General features: G+C 39.5%; 2 protein-coding genes across 3 annotated transcripts; one reads left to right on the top strand and one right to left on the bottom strand.

Annotated features, from left to right (window-relative positions):
* The first annotated feature begins 188 nt into the window (after nt 1-188).
* LOC108707038 (epimerase family protein SDR39U1) lies at nt 189-6,245 on the top strand. Of its 2 annotated transcripts, XM_018243957.2 has the most exons (6): nt 189-333; nt 2,149-2,255; nt 3,615-3,697; nt 4,474-4,595; nt 4,716-4,871; nt 5,711-6,245. In XM_018243957.2, exons 1-6 carry the CDS (start codon nt 318-320, stop codon nt 6,127-6,129), a joined length of 903 nt encoding a protein of 300 aa, XP_018099446.1. In that variant the 5' UTR covers nt 189-317; the 3' UTR covers nt 6,130-6,245. The 2 variants fall into 2 exon arrangements, with proteins under 2 accessions (XP_018099446.1, XP_018099447.1); XM_018243958.2 differs by lacking the exons at nt 189-333; nt 2,149-2,255 and adding an exon at nt 2,264-2,843.
* A 1,228-nt stretch (nt 6,246-7,473) lies between these two features.
* Nucleotides 7,474-21,745, bottom strand: khnyn.S (KH and NYN domain containing S homeolog). The gene is given in 7 exon segments (NM_001114817.1): nt 7,474-8,168; nt 8,250-8,357; nt 8,449-8,556; nt 10,816-10,912; nt 13,918-14,048; nt 18,805-20,321; nt 21,364-21,745. Coding segments are annotated over 7 exon segments (2,484 nt in total). The 5' UTR covers nt 21,607-21,745; the 3' UTR covers nt 7,474-7,888.
* Nucleotides 21,746-23,425: the final 1,680 nt, after the last annotated feature.

Below are 23,425 nucleotides of genomic sequence, written 5' to 3'. Positions count from 1 at the left end.
TTTTGACTGAAGCAACTTCTAAAGGTGATTTAAAGGGAAAAAAATCACCATCAAACAGTCATAAAAGATAGAATATCAGAATGAATCGACAGCGCTAAGATTTGAAGCGCAGCTACGCTCCTTGCCTATAGGTGTCGCTCTAGTCCCCATAACAAAGCAATTTCCATATCAACTGTGTGAAAAATCTCTTTGGTCACCGCTAGGCGCTCAAGTCTCCATATTATTGTCTCTATCATTTACATCCGACTGCCTTTCCGGTTTGTTCTAGCCGGTGCTACATACTCTATGGTGCTGTCATTGTACGTGGCTTCTGCAGTATGAAGGTTCTTATCGGTGAGATCACGTGGTTAGGTTTTGTACGGGGGGCAAGAGGCGCTAGCGTAGGTTCCTGTTTACCGCGGATACAGGACATGATCAGCTCATCATATATGAGAAATATAAGGCTTAATATGCAGAAAATATTTTTTTTTAATTGAGCAATATTTTCGTGTCGTGGTTAAAAGCTGCACCATAGAGATACTCCCCTATGGGCTCTGCATCTCTCATTAGTTAGTGTTAGGAGCGTAGAAGAACTTCAGTTGTCTGCATTCAATTCACTGCACTTCTAATGAAATCTGACCCTTTTCATCTCTCACCAGTGGCCTGTTTTAATATAATTTTTTCCTTATCATTTGCCTTCTCTACCCAGTGTATTTAATATGTGACCTTTCCCCCATCTAATATTCATTTAGCTAATTAGGCCACATATAGTACAGAAGTTCTAATACTGTTAAAGCAATAGTGATGATGTTTTTAAGTAAACACCTTGTTTGGCCAGTACTTTTAACCAGCTGTAGTGTCTTGGAAAGATCTAACTAGAAAAGCAAAAGCATCTTCAGCTCCGCTATATAGTCATTTATTGACAGAATTAAAGGGATGTTTAACCTTTACATTAACTTTTAGTATGTTTTAGAATGGCTAATTCTGAGATACTTTTCAGCGGGTCATTTTTTTTTATTTGTTTTTGAATTGTCTTCTGACTCTTTCCTGCTTTCAAATTGGGGTCACCGACCCCATCTTAAAAAAAATGGTTTAAAGGGCAACTGTTGGGCAGAAATATTATGCTCAACCAAAGGTGTGGACTTATAGAACCTGCACTCCGTTTGGGGGTAACAGTAGGTTTACTAGGAAGAAGTTATTGTGTGTAATATTGATGATGCTAATATCATTTGTGGCCACCAGGACCCCCTCTGCATCATGTATTTGATATTTGTGGTTATTGTGTGCTTCCTGTGGTATCAATGTAAAACGCTGCACAATATTTTGGGGTTTTATAAATACATGTTAATAATAATCTATGCCTGCTGTGTGGAAAGTGAAAGTGTTTTAAAGTAATAAAAATATAATGTTGCCCTTTACTGGTAAAACTTCTGTGTTTGCTTCAGAAACACTACTACTGTTTATATTAAAAAGCTGCTGTGTAGCAATGGGGGCAGCCATTCAAATGACAAAAGGCTCAGGTTACACAGCAGATAGAGGATAATCTCTGTAGAACATAATGGTGTTATTTGTTATCCACTAATTAACCTGTGCCATATAGCCTTTTTTCTATTTCCTCCATTGCTACAGAGCAGCTTGTTTATATGAACTATAGTAGTGTTTCTTAAGCAAACACATCAGTTTTACCAGTGTAGGGCAACAGTGAGTGATATTTTCATCTCTTTAAAACATTTTCATGTTTTGGTGTTACTGTTCCTTTAAGAACCTCTAAAGCCCGATACATTTTTTGTCAAAAAGTATGTGCAACGTACCTACAGAGTAAAATACACCACCGCTAATATACTGCAAAATCTGGTTTGAGTGGGTATGTAATTAATGCAGCTTCTAGCATGTTTATGTTAGGTATCTGCAGGGTTAATTATTACTTAAGCATCTAGTCTGCTACTCCCATATGTTGTGGGTTTGGTTGTTTTGTTTTTCTTGTGGATGCTGTGGCATAAACTTCTCATCTATTTGAACTATCATCACTGACATTATAGCTCAGTTTAAAGGTGCCCGCACAAATGAATCCTAAATTGGGGTATTAAACTTGGGGTTTAGAAGCAGAACTCCAGTGTAAGCTAACAGAGCAGCAACAGTCATTATTTTGTTTATCTCTTTATCCTGCAGGTGGAGGCAGTGGGTTCATTGGTCAGTCACTGTCAAAGCTACTAAACAACAGAGGTCACAATGTCTCCATCATCTCCCAAAGGCCAGGAAAGGGGAGGATTACATGGGTAGTTTACAGCTCACCTGTTTTACTTTTGCCTTATGTTGTTGCTGTTGAGAAAGGTGTAATATGGTAGAAAGGGTAGATTAACGTTTTTCAGCACCACAGAGATTATAAATTACATCCCTTTCCGTACGTTTTCTAAGGTGTATCTTATCTATTCAGAAAGATGGCAGTTATCCTGAGACCTATTCGTTAGGCTTATGTTACACTTAGCATTTGTCTTCTGGACACCCAATATTCTCCACGCTGCTTGTCATTTTTATAAATGGTAGTTGCCCGTCACATCTTGTAACAGGGACTGATTTTTTCACTGATTTCTGTTTATATTAAAACATACGACTTAGGGGTTACCTGGTGTTTTTATACCTTCTGAACTATGCCAAGGAAGAAATGCTACACGTGCCATAAGCCCTATAACAACTAGACGGAAGAATCTTCACTTATGGATCTACTTTTATAGGAAATAGATACAAGTAGATGAGTGCAGAAAGTTTTGTGTGCACAAACAGACAACTAGAGATATGGAATGTTTGCTATACAGGTATGGGATCCGATATCCGGATAACAGTTATCCAGAAATTTCCGGATTATGGTAAGGATATCTCCTATAGACTCCATTTTAATCAAATAAGCAAAATTTTTAAAAGTGATTTCCTTTTTCTCTATTATAATAAAACAGTAGCTTGTACATGATCCAAATTAAAATATCATTAATCCTTATTGGAAGCAGAACCAGCCTATTGGCTTTATTTAATGTTTACATGATTTCCTAGTAGACTTAAGGTATGAAGATCCAAATTACGGAAAGATCCATTATCCGGAAAACCCCTGGTCCCGAGCATTCTGGATAACACGTCCCATGTATTTGGAATAAAAGGGCAGATTTACTTGTGTACAGCACCTCACTGGAGATTTTAAATTGGCATGGTTTCAAGTGGTCTATTGCCTGAGGTTCTAGCAAGGTTCTGGTACCCCCCCCCCCTCCGGTCACCAAATTACTACATCTAAAAAGTCACTTAAAGTAATCTATCTGTATGGAGAAAAGTGAAATATTTGTAGATTCATATATTTGACCCTCTGTTTTGATGACAAACACAGAAGGGGTACTCACACTTTCAGTGTAATGGGTGGCACAGACTAAAGGCGAGACCACTAGGTAGTTTGAGAATATATATATATATATATTATATATATATATATATATATATATATATATATATATATAATGTTTCTTCAGCAAGAATTTTTCTTACTACACAGCAAACTTACTTCAATGGTATTGGGGTTTCTTGCAAGAAATATTGTACCGCTCCATAGATCTAATAATTTGTGTTTGCGCACCTTCTTATTCCTGGTCCCATAGGAAGATATCTCCAAAAAAGGGCTCCCACCATGTGATGCAGCCGTTAACCTTGCAGGTGAAAATGTTCTGAACCCATTAAAAAGGTAAAGTAATGGTCATTTTTTAGCCGCTGGTACATTTTGTATACACCAAACAAACTAGTTTAAACTAGTTAATCAGTCTGTGTGACCCTGAGGCATTTTAATTTTTCTCAGCCAGTAGAGTCATTTCTGACCCTGCCATCAGCAATTTTTGGGGCTACTTTCAAAAGAATACCGTAGTCATCTTTCACAATGCATGTTGTCTTTCTGAGTGTTATTGTACCTTCTGCAATATAATTCTTTTCAGTGTTGGGTCACAAGCAAACACTGATATGGAATGGGAGGTGGGGGAACTGCTGCACAACCAGGGAATGCAGAGTTCAGAGTATATAGAGGTCTCTGATTGGAAAAGCCTCATGCACACTAAATTAACCTCTGTTCTGTGTATTGCTGCTTTTTATTTACTCGTATAAAGGATTACTTTAGAAAAAACAGCAATATTTAAATATTTTAGAAAAACACAATATTTTGCAAATGTGCTCAGATGAGCTTAACTTTTTGTGAAGGTTTGTGGCTCATTGAAACAGCAACTAAAGCCATGAGTAAAGGGAAAAACCTGCCTGTCACAAGACTATTGTATGAGTTTAGTGGTTGTGCAACCCAGTCTAACTAAAAATGCATTCTGCTTTGACACTTGTGCTTCCCATTCGCAGAAACACTGTTGGCTTTGGATGATTCCTATTTCCTAAGCATTAGAGTCTTGTCCATTAAAATATGTTATGTACGAATGAAGCTTGTAAGAATCCATTAGCCTTTAATATGGCCATTGCTGTTTCCAGGTGGACAGAGGCATTTAAGCAGGAGGTTATCTCCAGCAGAATTGAGACAACCCGCACTCTGACCCAGGCCATCAGCAAATCTTCAAACCCCCCACGATCCTGGATTTTAGTTACTGGAGTGGGTAAGTTGAGGGTAATAAACTATGTTTTACTAAATTCCATATATATTCCTATTGTAAATTGGTTCAGCTTGAACAGCTTTACACTTCTGTCTTTTTGATTTTTTTATACTTTTGCTGCAGGATATTACCCACCAAGTCAAACACATCAATACTCTGAAGAAAGTCCTGGGGGGAATGCAGATTTCCTCTCTCGTCTAGTAAGAGATTGGGAACAAGTAGCCGAACTGCCCCCCTCAATTAACAAACCCAGTACACAGCTCGTGAGAGTGCGTTCAGGTGAGTTTTTTTTTTTTTCATACGAAAAAAAAAAAGCAATTGTGTGTATTCCTTTATAACTGCTTGCTTTTTATTAACAAATATTGAAGACAATATATGTTAGGGCTTCAAATAGAAATCTATGGATGCTGAATAGATAGTAGCTACTGCCAAATTGACTGAAGCTTTCTGATAATGTCCCCTAGAATGCGACAGATGTCAGAGACCACCTTCAGGCATTAAGAACCATCAGTCAAGTATAATTGAACTGTGCAGCATGGCTACCTGAACTATGGGCATAATGGGGAGAAAAGTACCAAAAGCAGTGATCAGAAACATAATCCCAGCAATAAGAAACAGACCCAGCACCACTTTGTTTTAACCAACACAGTGAAAAAAAACTAATTGTGGGATCTTAGCCTAAAAAGTAATGTGAAGAGGTGTCATTTACATATTCTGGAATTTGAAGGGGTGAGGGATGCATCAGATGTTCATCATTTTACAGATACATTGTCAGCTACATTAAATAATTGTGCTGGTAAAATGCTTTATATGGTCTTTAAGCTAAGACTCTTGGGCAGACATTCCTGTTAGGACAACGGTAGTGATTTAATCCCATAAAATACCTTCTAAACTGCATAGTTCATTTACCACCAATGAGTGAATGGGAAGCACTGGCACTCTAATAGTGTTAATCAATATGCTCCATTCAACACGGCCCTTATTTTCTAGTGGTGAGCACAGGTAAATATTTGGCCACACTACACACATATTTAAGGCTTGTTTTTTATGGCTAAAAAACGGATTACATTACTCCATAGTGGAGCGAATCATAATGTTTCTGATTTTTCTTCTTCTAGGTGTTGTATTAGGAAGAGATGGGGGTGCGCTGCCTTCCATGCTGTGGCCATTTCGCTTGTGTCTGGGGGGTCCTATTGGATCTGGAAATCAGCCGTTTCCTTGGATTCACATTGAAGACTTATGCAGACTACTGTGTCAATGCATTGAGCAAGGGGGGTCTAGTGGGGATGTCCTAAATGCAGTGTCACCCTCCGCTGTTAAAGATACCAATAGTGACTTTACACAAGCTCTGAGCATGGCCCTGGGGCGCCCCGCATTCTTGCCAGTACCTGCCCTAGCTATTAAGGCTCTTCTAGGAGAGGACAGAGCCCCAATGTTACTTGAAGGACAGAGAGTTGTCCCACAAAAAACACTGCAGAGTGGATTCACCTTTTTGTATCCAGACCTCAAATCTGCCCTTGCTGACCTTTTGAAATGAAGTACTGTGCACTTTCTATAATCCTAACAATGGAATAAATATGTATCAGTGTGCTCTGTGTTGCTTTTTAATTGGATTTTATCACTAAATAATTCATAATATATTTTTGCATATTTGTCTGTTGTCCAGACTTTTGATTTGATCGGTCTTCCATCTACAGTACCCATATCCTCTATAGGATCTAGGAGTAAGAGATGCACAGCAGCTGAAGTTCCTAGTGGAAATCAAAATCCCTTCCCTTGTTCTGCTAACATTGCCATCCGAATGGAGATCTGATGTCAACTTCTAAATATTTAGCATGAACCAGCGTAATATTGGTTTATATATGCTCAATTATAAAAGGTTTAGAATTCCATTAAAATGTGAAACATTCATAAATAAAGATATGAAAAATGTCAAACTGTTTATAGATAACTTGGGGCATATTCACCCTATATATTTTAGTTGCTATTAACAGGTTTAGTTATATAATGCAACTTTCTACACCTAAGCATGTTAGGTTGCATACTAGTGGTGCTTACATAAATCAAGGTAATTAAAAAACGAGTAATTAAAAATAGCAATAGCAATAACAATAAATTTGTAGCCTTACAGAGCATTTGTTTTTAGATGAGTCAGTGACTCCCATTTGAAAGCTGGAAAACGTCAGAAGTAGACGATTAAAAAACAATAAATAATAAAACAGGGATCCCAAACCTTTTGAACCCGTGAGCACATTCAGAAGTAAAAGGAGTTGGAGAGCAACACTAGCAAGAAAAATGTCCTTGGGTGCCAAATAAGTGCTGTGATTGTCCATTTGGTAACCTACACTGAGGCTCTGTTTAGCAGTGCACCTGTTTTTTATGCAACTAACACTTGTCTCTAAAACTGGAATTCAAAAATAAGCTCCTGCTTTGAGGACACTGGGAGCAACATCTAAGGCATTGGAGAGCAACATGTTGCTCATGAGCTACTGGTTAGCGATTACTGTAATAAAGACTAACCGAAAACGTGCTTAGAATTGGCCATTTGACACATACCAAACGTTAACCACCCCTCTAAATATGTATTTGACAACCCTGAGTTAACTGAAATGATCTCCCCATAACCCTATGCATTGTCAGATCTATTTGGCCAAAATTGGCTACCAATTGGTCTTTGCATGTAACAAAATGTATTATTCTGACTGGTAAGCACTGGCTGCATGTAGCAAGATGAAAGGAGTTCTGTGTGTCTGTATACTTTGCTACCTGCCTCTTTTAGTTCAACACTGCTTTGTAATTACTGACCTTACTTTCAGTTCTTTGATATTACTTCGCTTTTAAAGACCGACTCAGACTGGTGGGTTACATGGACTATGTAATATTTTTCTGTAATATTGCTCTGTGACATGGATTTCCTTTTATTAAAAAAAAAATAAAATTGCATGTGTACATATTTTAAATCAAACATTAAAAAAACACTCTGTACAGTGGTGGAACTTTCCATATTTTGTACACAAATAGTTTAAACTAGATTTGGGTAGTAGACCAGGTGTAGTGAATAAAAACAAACTTATATTTTTAAAATATATTTGTCCCAATGCAGATTTGTCCATGTAGATGCTCCAAATAGAAGGAATCAAATTTTCATTTCATAAATGCTGGGTCCTGTTTATGAGGACTTCATACATGATGGAACATGTAAGTAAATCTTGTGGGCAGTCTGTACTGAATAAGGTATAAGAGGACTTTCTTGAATCAGTCACTGGGGTATTTTGATTTTTAAACTTTTTTCAACGCTAAAGAGTTATTATGAGTTCAGAAAGTTTGTTGAGATCAGACAGATATTGTTCTCTATGAAGAATATAATCCACCTTTGAATGCTGGGAAGGAAAAATATTTAGTAATTCACGTCTGAGTCTTTTTGTCTCATTTAATGTGCGGACATCAGCCTTCTGCTCTTCTTGCACTGCACCTGCCTTACGGTCTCGAAAGTTTAAGACCTCTGTCTGAGATGATTTCTTAGGTGCTGCATGGGTTCCTCGTCGACCGGCAAATGAATGTCCTTTTGACTTGGTCCTACATAAGATGGAACAGGAAAAATCTTAAAGCTTAAAACCATTGTTGTCTGTACACATTTAGAAGGTGTTATGTTCTTACCTGGGGCATGAGTTTTTACTGAGGAACTGGTTCAGCGGTGGTCCATTACGACCCAGGGGATCATCTGGTACCATGAAAATACCTCCACCAAAGGTGAACTGTAGAAGTCTGTAATGAATGGGAAAAAATTAGATCATGAAAAAAACAAATTAAGAGGATAACTAAGAGGGAAAAAAACTTTATAAAAGTATATATTTACCTATTCTTTATAATAGTTTTCCAGGTCTGGGATTCAGCAGCTATGTCTCGTAGATTATCATTTGTGACAATGACACCATCTGTCTTCTCTGCTAAATTCAGCATAAACCTGTATTGATCAAATATTTTATCACATCATCATTTTACATCTTGAACATTATTGGCAGTCATGTGATTGATCCTGTATGTGCTGAAATAAAACCACCAGGTAATGCATATCTTAAGTGGACTATCAAAAACTCTTATCAAATGTATACATGCAGGGCCCCATACAAAAAATTTTCCTTGGCCCCCTGGGCTGCACCCAACACAAGCTCCCCCTACAGGTCCGCCCTCCCCACCGCACACTTAAAAAAAAAAAACATTGGTGGCTATGGTTCCCACATGATAATAAAAATACATTTGTGGTTAGGGCCCCCCGATTAAAAAAAACATTTGTAGTCAGGGCCCCCATTAAAAAATATTGGTGGCTAGGACCCCACATGGGGAAAAACAATTGGTGGCCAGGCCCCCCCCACGTTATAAGAAAATGGTGGTCAGGGCCCCCCTTAAATGTCCATGTAAAAAAACTTGCCCCCCCACCCCCAGAAGTTTAAAAAAATTTGGTGCCCAGGGCCCGACCACAAAGGGTTACCTTTACCTGCCATGTTACACTTCATTAGTGTGGCCCACCTACTGTCAGTGAGCTGTCAATTACAGAAGGCCGGAGGGGAGCACAGTTGGCTGCATCTTCTTCCCTTATTGGTCACAGAATTTCAAGTCCTGGTAAAGCTGCATAGTGATTGGATGAGCTGGTGGAGAAGTTCAAACCTCAGCTATCCAATCCCTGAGCAGCTCAACCGGGACTTAAACTCAGTGACCAATAAGGGGAAGTAATGGACAGAAGATACCTCCCCTTCTGCTCCTGCCCTGCCTTCCTGAAGTCAGCAGCTTTCAGAAAGTGCGGCGTGGCTGGGCCCCCCTAACCCTCGGGGGCCCCCTACAACTCTCCCCCCTGTTCCCCCCTGATGGCTGCCTTGTATACATGTATTAGAAAATACAGGTTGTAATATTAAAAAACACACTTCCCTACATTCACTGGCTGATATAGCCTAGCTTTTGCAGCTAGCTTTAAAATGCTAATCACTGATTGGTTGCTATAGGTAACTGCCCATGGGCAAATTTGCCCAGTGTTGATAAGTGAGCCCCAGTGACTGACGAGGTAGTGGACTTCAGATCCTAAAAAGGAGGATAGTCCACGTTATTAGAAAAATATTTTTTTTCATAAAGGCTCTATTTAGGGTTTAAATATGGGCTGTTATGTTTTATAGCATATATAGAGCCCTGCAATATTCAAAGCTATAGTTTCTCATTAAGTTCTTTGGCATGGTAGCATAATATTTAAAAGAACAGTAACACCAAAAAAAATGTTTTTTTAAAGTAATGACAGTATAATGTACTGTTGCCCTGCACTGATGAAACTGGTGTGTTCGCTTCAGAAACACTACTATATAGGGTTGCCACCTGTCCGGTTTTGGCCCGGACAGCCCAGTATTTTGAGGGGCTGCCCGGGTCTATATTTCCTGCCCGGTTTTCCAAATAAGGAAAACCGGACGGGATTCCCTTGATTGACACGGCGATCGTCCAATTGCAGATCGCTACGTCATAGCCCCGCCCACTGACATTACAGATACGCCCACTGACGTCACAGATACGCCCACTGATGTCACGGATTTCCCCCCCCGCCCGGTCTCAGCCAGACATAAAAGTGGCAACCCTAGTACTATAGTTTATATAAACAAGCTGCTGTGTAGCCATGGTGGCAGCCGTTCAAGCACAGGATAAACAGTAGATGGATAAGTTCTGACAAATCCCATTTTATACTACAGAGCTTCTCTATCTGCTGTGTATCCTGTGCCTTTTCTAATTTTCAGCTTTGAATGGCTACCCCATGGCTACACAGCAGCTTGTTTATATAAACCATCAGGCCCGGACTGGCAATCTGTGGGTTCTGGCAAATGCCAGAGGGGCTGCTATACGGCTCCATAGAAAGTTACCATATAGTGGGCTGGTAGGGGGATGTTTGGGCCTTTGTGTACTTGGAATGACAGGGCCTATTTTAACTCCCAGTCCAGCCCTGTAAACCATAGTAGAGTTTCTGAAGCAAACACACTAATTGTACCAGAGCAGCACAACAGCACATTATATTCTCATTACTTCAAAACACTTTATGTTTTTGCTGTTACTGTTACCTTTAAGGATGACACCTAAAAACAATAAATAGTAAATATAGACTATCCATTTTAGTAGATCTGACACACCCTTAATAAAGGCGCATCTTATACACCAAAGCTTTTATAGAAAACTGGCAGAATGCTTTGGGTTTTACCTGTCATCATACGATGTTACTCTTTTGCCTTCTATTGTTCTTGATGGAGTGAAGGAGAGAAGTCCAAGATCGTTCAACTGTGTTAGGAAATGCTGTTCTGTTTAAAGATAAACCTTTAGTTAAAAAATATATTTATCCTTAAAAAGATACAATCATCATATATTTCCCTAATCTGTCATTTTGTCCTAGAATAACTAGGGATGTAGCGAACGTCGGAAAAAATGTTCGCGAACATGGTCGCGAACTTCCGGACAAAAATGCGAACGGTTCGCGAACGTCGCGAACCCCATAGACTTCAATGGGAAGGCGAATTTTAAAAGCTAGAAAAGACATTTCTGGCCAGAAAAATGATTTTAAAGTTGTTTAAAGGGTGCAACGACCTGGACAGTGGCATGCCAGAGGGGGATCAAGGGCAAAAATGTTTCTGAAAAATACATTGTTGACACAGCGCTGCGTTTTGTGCTGTAAAGGGCAGAAATCACACTACGTCACTCAGGTGATGTTTCTGGACACGGAATGTGAAAAAGCTCACACAGCTAGGTGGCACTTGGTTAAAGACTGGGCAAACAATGCCTGCAAAGGCAACATATACAGTAGTGGATACGGAATATATTATTGCTGCTTGAAAAACGTCACTCAGGTGGTGTTTCTGGAGACGGTATTATTATTGATATTTAGACAGAATGTGAACAAGCTCACACAGCTAGGTGGCCGTTGTTTGAAAATGAAGAACACACTGGGCAAACAAATTGAAACAATGCCTGCAAGGTCAACTTATACACTACAGCAGTGGATACAGAATATATTATTGCTGCTTGAAAAACGTCACTCAGGTGGTGTTTCTGGAGACGGTATTATTATTGATATTTAGACAGAATGTGAACAAGCTCACACAGCTAGGTGGCAGTTGTTTGAAGAACACACTGGGCAAATAATGCCTGCAAGTGCACTACTATTGGTGCACTACTATGAAGAACAGCAAACAGCACTGGACACGTTAAAGAACAGTGAGATAAGTAAAATAAAAAAATATATATATATATTAAAAAAAAAAAATTACTCTGGTTGGTGCTGAACTACTAGGAGCAGCACACCAGTCCCACTCCCCAACACAGCTAGACTAATAGCACTGGGCTCTTATAGTAGCAAAGTAAAAAAACAAAAAAGAAAATAAAAGCAGTCCTTACAAGGACTATTGGGTTACAGGCAGCAGTCAGCAGATGAGAGATCAGCAGCAGTGCCCACAGCAGCTACATACAGAGCACTGCAGTAGAAGGTAGATTACTAGCCAGCAAAGCTACCTAACCTAAAATGTCCCTCAAATCCCTGCAGAGTTCTGTCCCTACAATACAGAGCAGTATCAAGTAGATTACTAGCCAGCAAAGTTACTATCAACTGTCCCTCAAATCACTAACAGCTCTCTCCCTACACTAGCTCTTCCAAGCACACACAGGCAGAATGAAAAAATGCTGCAGGGCTTCAGTTTATATATGGAAGGGGAGTGGTCCAGGGGGTGTGGGGGTGGTCCAGGAGGGAGAGCTTCCTGATTGGCTGCCATGTATCTGCTGGTCTGGGGTGAGAGGTCAAAAATAAGCGCCAGCTAAGGCGAACCCAAATTGGCGAACGTCGCGCGACGTTCGCGAACATTCGGCGGACGCGAACACCCGATGTTCGCGCGAACTAGTTCGCGGGCGAACAGTCCGCGACATCCCTAAGAATAACCCAAGTGGGTGCCAGCATGTAGTAAAATACAGACAAAAAAGTTATTTTGCTGCACTCTTCTAAATTTCCTTCATTTTATATCGATGTTTCAGCCCTAATTGGGGCCTTTGTCAAGATAACACAATCCAAATAGATACAGTGAATAAACTGACTTTTTTTGCCGTTTTTGGAAGCAAGACCCCAGAGTGCAGCAAAGGAATTATATATATATATATATATATATATATATATATATATATATATATATATATATATATATATATATATATATATATATATAAAAAATAATATAATATAGAATATAATAATATATATAAAATAGTGAATATAAGGATATTATAAGTCACCGAGTAGTTCCATGACCATATACAGTTCATGGAACTCAGAGGTTACTTCTAATAACCTCATATTTTTCAACAAGCGGTACTTTATTTATTATAATACATAACGGTTACCCCAACAGTCATGTGACAAAAATGACATCTCCAAGGTATGTTTATAACTGATGACATCAGTAAGAGCCAATTATAAGGATATAATTTATAGGATATGCATTGTTTTTTTATGTATTATATATATATATATATATATATATATATATATATATATATATATATATATATATATATATATACATACATACACACACACACGTTTATTGTACAGAATATATTAGCACTCTATAAATTTTCAGTGGACCTGTCAAGCCTTTGGTTTTATCCTGAATAGTAGGTTTACACCAACTCCCCCCCCCCCCACAAGAGGTTAATCCTTTCTGGATAATAAATCTCATACCTGTACTGCTTTGCTGAATAACTATTTAAAGGGGTGTTCACCTTTCAGTTAACATTTAGTATGATGTAGAGAGTGATATTCGGAAACAATTTGTAATTAGTTTTAATTTTTTATTATTTTTGGTTTTTGATTTATTTTGCTTTTTATTCAGCAGCTTTCCAGTTTGCTTAAGTTCAGCAATCTGGTTGCCAGGGTTCAAATGATGCTAGCAACCATGCATTGATTTGAACAAGAGACTGGAATATGAAAAGCAGAGGGCCTGAATAGATAAATTATAAAATGTAGTCATAAAAATACATTTGTAGCCTTACAGAGTATTTGTTTTGTAGATGGGGTCAGTGACCACCCATTTGAAAGCTGGAAAGAGTCAGTAGAAGAAGGCAAATACTTCAATAACTATAAAAAAAAAAGAAAAAAAGTTGCTTGAAATTATCCATTCTATAACATACTAAAAAATAAACTCAAAGGTGAACATCTCTTTAATCTTACAAATGCGTTTTGGGCTAAGTCTTTAACACATTTCTCATATTTGCACAACAGGTTATAGAGGCGCTAGTTAACCCTGTTATAAGCATTAGACATTACCTTTAACTTTACTGTCTTTTTTCAGTCGCCACTGAGGAACAAAAACTGTGATGCCCCGATGTCCTTGGTCCCAGAAATACTGCACAGCGAGGGCAATTCCGCGACAAGAGAAAAAACTGTGAAGTCCATGTCTGAGAATGGAAATAAAAGAGGCTTGGATAGTTAATCCTTTATAGATTTCTCTTATGGCCCTTATATTTGAGCTTTTGAATCTGAGTTTATTGAAATGCATACAGTACTTGTGTGTTCTTTTTAAAAGTTAGTTATGTCAACATGAATTTCTCAAAAAGAAATGCAATGGAACGGGACTGGGCAATGAATTAAATACTCATGGGTACCAACTGGCAGATTAAAATGGAATTAATTAGCTCATGCGTCATGTATGTAAAAGCATTAATGGTCAATTTATTATTAATTTATTATTAGTACACTGTCATGGATATTCATTTCCTCTGCTTTGCCACCGCCTTTCCACATAGCTGCTTATGAGGTTACACACATCTCCATTACACTCTATATTTACCAAAAAATAACTTTCAAATGTATTTCTATCAAATGCACAATCACATCCAATTAATGGCAACATGTAATGGAACACTTTTGGACCTGGTTTTCAAATAAAATACGAATTTCATACGAAAATCATATCCCACATTAACTTCCATGTGACTCCATAAAATCGAATGGGATGGTTGTCACCATAAACACAAACTGTAATATGTAGTAATTCCAGCCTACACTAAGGAACCCGGAGGTTCGGATAATCACGTGAGTTTAGAAATCACGCAAGACTTTCTAAACTAACGTGCTTATAACAGGCTTTTGGTTTAAGTTGTCAATCCAAGGGTTAACTAAATACAGGAAATACACAGACAGTAAAGGTTGCTGATGTTCTGGATTGAAATTCTAAGGTAGGTCCTCTCGTTTGAAGAGGTTGCCAAACAAATTGATTTGGCCATCAATATGGTATAATCTTTGCCTTTAGAGACCCTTCAGCATATATGGTCCTAAACGAATGGGTTTTTCAAAACTGCCCAATCGATATTGCTTAAAGGAGAAGGAAAGTTTAAATATCTAGGGGGTGCCTAACATTGTTACATTGTTAGACATCCCCCCCCCCAGTGATTTCATCTGATACCCCGGGGCGGTGCTCGCGTTGTTAGGAAACTGCACTGGGCCGGGGTTTTTCTCAGCAAGGACATTTGTCCCCTGCTTCAGGAAAAAACTGAACATATAGAAAAGTTCAGCGAAAAACTCAGCTTAAAGGGGTTGTTCACCATCTCAGATTGTTCACCAGAAATAAAGACCTTTTTTTCAATTGCTTTCCAACTTTTATTGTTTTACAGTTTTTCTAAAATTTAAGTTAAATGTTCTTGTCTCTAGTGTTTCAGCCTGGCAGCTCAGTAATGCAGGCACACTGAACTGTTACAATTTGCTACATTAGTTGATAAATTTCTTAGCAGTATCTGTGGAATATTAGCAACTATTTGTAACAGCTGTTTTTAAAGAAACAGCGATTCTGCTCAGCAGGGCCAGAGATAAGAAATGTTTCAAGTAAGGGTAGGGGTGCACGGGCAGATTCGGGGAGATTTAGTCGCCTGGCTACTAATCACCTCTTCTTCGGGGCGACAATCTCCCTGAACTGCCTTACCCCAGCCTTCCGTCTGCTATAATGATAAAAAGCCAGCGAAATGGCACGCGCGGTGTGTCGATTTCCGAAGCTGCCTCACGAGGAAACTTCAGGCGACTTCGGAAATCGAAGCACCGCGAGTGCATTGTCGCAGTCAATTTTTCATTTTAGCAGGCTGAAGGCAGTTCGGAAATATTGTTGCCCCAAAGAAGAGCCGATTAGTTGCCAGGCAACAATCTCCCCGAATCTGCCCGTGGGCCCCTGCCCTAAATGTATCAATTTAAACCAGTTACAGAGTTGGCGACCACCCCCCTCCCAGAGCTGCTTTAGAAAGACATAAGAAGGTGAAAAATGTAACTTTAAATTCCAATATTAAAAAAAAAGGTCATAAATAGAAAATAGAAAGTATTGGGGAAAAGTCTTTATTTCCGGTGAACTAACTGAAACTAAATGAACTTAAAAAAGGATTTGATGGCAAACAACCCCTTTTGAAGAAAAAGGATAACTTTTTCTTTCAACTGCATGTGCATCAGTCCAGGGCTGTAAAAGAATCTTTTAATATACTTTGATTAAAACATTTGTACCATTTTTATAAGAAAACGGATTGTATGCAGTGAAATTCTCCCTTTGTTTTATTTGCTCTGACTGACACAAATAGGAAACTTTAGACGGCCCCGGCTCTGCAGGGAAACAATAATAGATCATACTTTCGAACGGCAGGGAAGCAATATGCAGGGTTATTTAATATTTTGTTTGCATAACAACCGCCGGCGTCAGTCAGAGCAAGTCAAGGGAAGTAGGAATTTCACTGCATACAATCAGGTTTTTCATAAAAGCGATACTGATTTTTAAATTGAAGTGTATTGGGGATAGGTTTCTTTTTCACTAAAAGTAAAAATGTGGTTTTATTCTTTTGTCTTGAAATCCCCTTTACAGAAAAAAAATTACCACAGCTGGGTGGTAGTCTCTGTGGCTACTGGTCAAAATATTGTAGCGTGCATAAGAAGCGTGCACGGTTTTAGAGTTACGCGTAGTAGTACATAATCCATAGTTCCCTATAACCAAGTCACCTGCTCTGATTGGACCCACCAATGAAATGCATATTCACCTAATTTGAGAAATAGGGCAAAACAAAATGGCTGGCCTCCTGCCGCTAAAACAAGGTGCACAAAGTAATAAATAGCAATAGCTGTCAGGCATAAGGAAAGAAGTGTGCTAAAGGACAAGGCAAGTCGGAGTCACTTGGGGGTTGGAAAATTGCTTGGTTGCTGACTGTAAATTGCTTACATCAGGCTAGCACTCTTCTTCTTTCAAAAGTACACCAGTCTGGAGTAGTTTTGTGAAGGGCTGCCAACTGCCAGTTTCCCATAAATACACCACAGCGTAGTCACATTTCAGACTTTGTGCAGCACAGTACAGAACTTTTCCAAAGCATTCTGTACTGCACATGTGCCAAGTCTTAATAGGCATGAGGATAACACACAGAAAACCAAGTGAACCTGCTTTGTGTAAGGTGTAACTTCCCTCCCCCCAACCCCCCACTGACTCAGGCGTTCCATGTTCTCTCTTTCTTCCCCTGAACCAAAGATGTCATGGTCATTAAGCATAGTTGCATAAGGTTAGACTGACAACATGCTATGAGGACACGTATTATACAGTGAAAAGAAACTATAACTGCATCAGTTCACGAGAATTGAAACTACAGTGCAAGTAATATGGGTGCTGTCATGGCAACACTCAGATAGACATAACACAACATGTTAAGCACAAGACTGCCCTAGCCCTGCCTATTTTTATTTAGGCCCGACTGGTTGCTATAGCACAATAGCTATTCACTGGTGTACATTATATGTATATTGGTCTTTATGCTAGCATATACAATATGAGTCACTGAATGTGTCAGGTTTTCGTGATAAAGTAAGATGTTATAGTAAGAGAAGAAGAAAATTAGTGAGACAACCCGCCCCCCCCACTTCCGGTGAGTTTCACTCTGTGACACATACACTGATCATATCTCACTACTTGCCTTTGTTAATTTACAGTTTCACTCCCTGAAAGTTCCTCATCACTAAAATGGGTTCATCAAAGCAGCACCTATCTGTACCTTGAAATGCACACAAAATCATTTTTTTAAAATTATTCTATTTAGTAATTTATACGATAAAAACAAGCACTCTGAAACCCTGATTTTTTTACCTGCAGATTGCTGTTAGTACAGAGAAATTTCTATGCTCTACATCAGGGGTCCCCAACCTTTTTTACTTGTGAGCCACATTCAGGTGAAAAATTATTTCGGAGAGCAACATAAGCATGCAAAAAGTTCCTGGGGCTTCCAAATAAGGGTTGTTCTTGGGTATTGGTTGCTCCCATGTGGACTTAAAGCCAACCGGAGGGTCTGTTTGGCAGTACAAATGGTTTTTATCGAACCAAAACTCGCCTTTAAGTCAAAAATAATTAAAAAATAAGCACCTGCTTGGAGGCCACTGGGAGCAATATCCAAGGGGTCAGAGAGCAACATGTTGCTCAAGAGCCACTGGTTGGGGATCACTGCTCTACATAGTACAACGTAGGAACTTGCCTTTGCTATAATGTATTCCATTTCTTGTCTAGCTGGCCATGCCCTAATGACATCAGATCACACCCCTTCTGGGTAGTTGGTAGGAGATTATAACACAGTAGGAGGGTTATGGCATGTGATGGAGAAAGTTGTGATCAAATGCCTAAAATACCTCAAGGATTAACAGCACAGATAAAGGAAGATGGATATCAGGGATAATGGGTTATGTGGTGAATTACAGATGTTTAAGGTTCCCTTATATTACATTAATAAGGCACTTGTGTTGAACCCAGGAATTTCAATATGCACAATCATCTACCTTAAAATGTCTGTTTACACAACAATTGTCACCTGGTTGATTGCTTTGTCACAATTCACATCACAATAACCAATCACTTTATGGGAGTATCTGCCTTTTCCAAGCACAGCCTAGTGCAATTCATCTGATGTAAGACACTTCCCTTACAGGGCGCACTAGCTGAAGTTCACTAAAGCAACCTACTGCACATTCACCACTTCCAGGACTTTGGGAAAACTGTGTGAGAGGAGCCCATATGGTAAGTTAAGGTCACGTTAACATGCAGTATAGGCAACAGACATAGCATTACAGTATTGCATGCAAAAAAAACCCTTCCTCTAGTTATCATGAGATTATACAGCATATAACAGTGTGCAAGTTTGAAGCACCTTCATTACTCACATCATAGCTACATTACTGCCATCTATTATGATATATCTCAGATCTTCCCTTCCTTTTTCATTTCTGAGGTTAAGTTGGAATGGAGTTTGCATTGCTTCAGTAAACCTTTGTACTCCTGTCACCACAGGGACACGGGGTTCTTTCTTATCAGCTGGACCCTTGCCTTTCTCCAACCAACCAACCTCCACAGGGTGCTTGCATTGCTTGTTATGTTTTAACATTTGTGGTGGATTCATTTCAACTGCATTGAGCTCAGCCACTGGTTCTACTTTAAGCACATCTGGAAACAGTTCACCACCTTCAGTATCATCCTGACTTTGGTAGTTAGAAAAAGCCATGTGATCTTCCAAAATGTTCTTTTCATTAAGTTTTCTAAGCAGTCCTGCCACAGATACATTCCCTATATCATCAATTTCACTAGGACAATAGCCACAGTTCCTGGCAGCCGATTTAACAACTTCCAAAACATAATCATCATCTTCATTATTCTGGCTGGATGCAGTATGAGAGAGTCCTTTATGAGGAACATTTTGTGGTTCTGTTCGTTGACTGGTGTTTGACTGTTCCAGCTTAACCTTGTCCAGTATTTGAGAAGGTTCTTGAATTCCATTTTCAGACAATACTTTAAGAACCACAGCTTCCTGGTAACCCATGGTTTTAAAAAAGTCCAAGAGCATATTAAATTCTTTTTGAGTACCCAAAGAAAAGTGATTTTGGTCTCCATTTTCCCTACCCATAATAGTGTCTAGCAGTCCAGATATCTGCTGAAACTCTTCATGATCATCTTTGTATGGCGGCTCTCTTTCATCCAGATGTTGGTACTGGGGCACATCAATCTCAGTTAATTGTACTCCGGCCCTCTCATATGTATCGAAGCTGGGCAATGGGGGTTCTTGGCTATTGCAGTCCCATTTATCGTTGGTAGCTAGATGTTGTGGCTCAGAAGCTCTGTGGTGTAAAATAACATTACCTGCCTTTGATTTATGCCTAACATCTGCTTTAGAACTTATATTGTCATATTTTTGAGTGTTTTGGACTTCTGTAGGCCAGAACTGATGATTGTATGTTGTTATATAATTGGTATTTTCAGACATTCTTTGTTGGCTTTTTGGTTCCATTATTGTTGTTGGATCAACCAGGACATGCTTGCCTACTAAGGATAGTAACTCCTCTTTGACAGAAGTTGGAAGAATAAGAAGGTCCAGTGCATGCTTATCTGCAGGATCCTCTACCAGTTCCTTGAAATGTCTTTTGATTTGGACTTCATGTATATTAGGCTTAGTGTTTGATTTACATTTCTCTACAGAAGCACAGAGCCAGCTTTGGGCCATCACTGCTCCTTCTGCTAGGCCAGATATCCTGATTTGGCCAGGTGCTAAGGGCTTTACATATGCTGATGTTTCTTTGATCAGGCAATCAAGGAAGAGGCCTTTGGCCCCAACAAAAATGCAATGCATCTCTCGTGGGTAGTCAAAATCCTCGGTTACCTCTGGTTTGCATAGTCCTTTTATATAGTCCTAAGCAAAATAGAAAATAAAACAAACTTATGTTCTTGTAAGTACCATATTCAGTTTTATTTTCTCTCATTTTAAGTCAGAGCTAGTTAGTGATTGTTGTACTTTCTGTTTCTGCATATAAACTGACAAGGAACAGTTGGGCCATCTGTTCTACCTGTTACATTGTAGTCAATTGTTGTACCATCATGGAGCTGGAAAAATGTAAAAAAAAGCCTTGGTTTATGCAAAGTCTACGATTTTTTATTCTAAAAGAGATAGCTAAATGAGTGCAAAAAAAATAAAAGGGAATTTGTGGATCAGGCAGCCATGATATGAGTGCAAATAAGTACTGTCGGCTAGTGATCCAGTATATGCCACATATGAACCAATGGCTCCAGGGAGCTACATACATCAGCTTCCCAATAAATAAAGTTGAATTGAAGAAACAATAATTATGTTTATAGCGATGTAGGGTATGGTCATGCACTACTGGACTAGGCTATACTCAATGCATACAACTGTATGAAAAACACAGTTGTGCCCCATTAATAAACCCGTTCTCAATTTTGCAAGATTTGAACAAGACTCCTTAAACATCTGTAGTAAGCAAAATTATTCCAGGCTTTTTAAGTACACAGAGGCCCAAAAATCCCTGACTTTATCAATAGGGATGCACTGAATCCAGGATTTGGTTCGGGATTCAGCCAGGATTTGGCCTTTTTCATCAGGATTCGTATTTGGCCGAATCCTTCTTCCCGGCCGAACCGAATCTGAATTTTTCATAGGGAAATCGTGTGACTTTTTGTCGCAAAACAAGGACGTCTAAGATGTTTTTCCCTTTCCACCCCTAATTTGCATATGCAAACTAAGATTCGGATTAGGTTCTGCCGAATCTTTCACGAGGGGTTCGGCCGAATCCAAAATAGTGGATTCGGTGCATCCCTATTTATCAATAAATAATGACTGTCTAGACTCTATGGCATCTTACAGCAGCCCCTCTGGTATTTGCCAGGACCTACAGATTGCCAGGCTGGACTTGCGTTTGGCTTTAGCCACTTCTTACCTTGGCCTTTCCAATACTCCTTCTATCCCCTCTCATTTGGAGCCACATCTGCAGATGTTCCATTGGACGATGGCACAAAGGGGGTTGATCTAGTACCCCTATGATGTTAAGGGTGACACCAAATATCCTCTCCATATAAGACTGTTGATTCCGTATTTCTCTTTCGGATTCCTGGGGCACGGTAAACTCATCCACGCTGGAGTCATCCTGCGCCGCTTCGTGATCTCCCCCTTCCATGAACATTTTAATTTATACACAAAATCCCTTAGTTCAATGATTTTGGAATGATGACACATACGTCTCTTCATAAAAATATCCAATTGCTCAACAAGGGCCTTGCTCAGGACTAATTTTTACTCAACCGTCTCCTCTTCTTTGTGCATGAGACTGCCAGCAGTGGACTTTGTTGTATTTTGCTTTCTTTTCTGCCTGTGCAATTTCTTTCTGTTTCTCAGTCCTTTAACTTTCTATGGGAAGCTTCCTCATTCTGTCAGCAGTTTGATCTGCCACTCCTCTTGCCCACACCCCTTTGTTTTTTCATATTCTTACAACCGACCTTTTACCTGGGTAAATACTGGTCCTTATCGGTTCCACTTCCACCCCACTGTGTGCTTATTGATCAGCTGATGCTGCCCTTGTTTATCTACATGCTCTACAGCTGAAGCTTTGCTTTTGTTTGTTGCTTGTGGCCGTCCCTAGTGCCCCGTGTAGCCCTGCTGGTAGGGGTAGTGCTGTTTATATGTGGGGAATCGAAGCACAGCAGTCACAAACTCTATTCGAACACAAAACACAAAAATACCGTTTGTCTCTCGACACAGATCAGTCAGTGTTCTGTTATGGTGTTTGCAGAATCACAAGCACCCTCCCCTCCGTTCTGATGACTGATTGGAAGTTCCTGTGTGTCAGATAGCGGGGAATTCCACTTGGTGAGCTCAGGGAGGGGGAAGTGCAGCTGAACTGTTCTTGCCTCCCTTTCATCTTGGAAGGGTGTTTTTTAGTCGAAACTAGTCTGATATGAAGCAGAATGGCTCTGCAGACGGATTTCTCAGATGGTTTACCCCTGGCTCATCAATATCAGGAAAATCCATGCAAATCTATCTCTGCTTTATAAAATAGGGCCTGACCTGTCTTATAGTCCATTACCGTGGGAAACAGTAATAGTAATGTGACTGCAATGTTATGGCTGAGTCAGATGAAGTAGACTAATCCCAGCAATGTAGGGCTCATCTGAATCTTACATTTCAGGATGATTTCAATTGCAGATAACTTTTGCAACAGCTGCTGCAGAACAGCCCCTTTTCACTCAGCAGGATAACTGTGGGAATAAGGGTTTAGGGCGGCTAATAGTGCACATGGCTGATGGTTGATACACTCCCATCCTCTCCTTCCTGTATCTGCATGGACAGCTTATTTGCAGGTGGATTTCAAGGTTTTTCACATTACAATCCACCCTGTGCACCTGTACAAAGGCTGATGCAATCCCTGTTGTTTATGCAGATATGGGACAGAGCAGATGGAAGCACATAGGCTTTTCTCCATTAGCAAAGAAACCACAGACGGAGAAAAATGGATCATTGGCACTTCTGTGACCCTAGTACTGGGCTGTGCCTCATCTCTCTGTCTGTGTGTATTTTGTACAAAGAGTGACCTACAGCAATGGGTCAGACTCAGAGTGGGGTTCAAATGTGCAAAAAACAAGTTTATATGGTTTTTTTTTTGCAGTATGCACCCTGCCTAGCAATTTGTAAAAATAAGACGTACCATGCCATTCTCAGTTTTCACTGATTTACTGTTTTATTTTGGGCATCAAGGGCAGAGACACATGCAAAGATTCGGGGAGATTAGTCACCCGAAGAATGTCCCTGAATGTTCACGTGTGTGCGTCTGTGTGAAAAGCTTCCCGCCAGCTAGAATCCAAATCACCTGGGGATGTTACTCGGATCGTTTTGTTTTCTGAATAATATTCTACTAAGATTTATTAGGATCTTTAGGGCCCTCTATAGTCCTGGGTCCCCATGCAACTTCTACGTTTACGTCCCCCATAGTTACCCAACTGAGAAGA

The sequence above is a fragment of the Xenopus laevis genome, chromosome 1S (assembly GCF_017654675.1).
Source record: "Xenopus laevis strain J_2021 chromosome 1S, Xenopus_laevis_v10.1, whole genome shotgun sequence".
NCBI classification, from domain to species: Eukaryota; Metazoa; Chordata; class Amphibia; order Anura; family Pipidae; genus Xenopus; species Xenopus laevis.
This window is presented reverse-complemented; position numbering and strand designations above follow the sequence as displayed.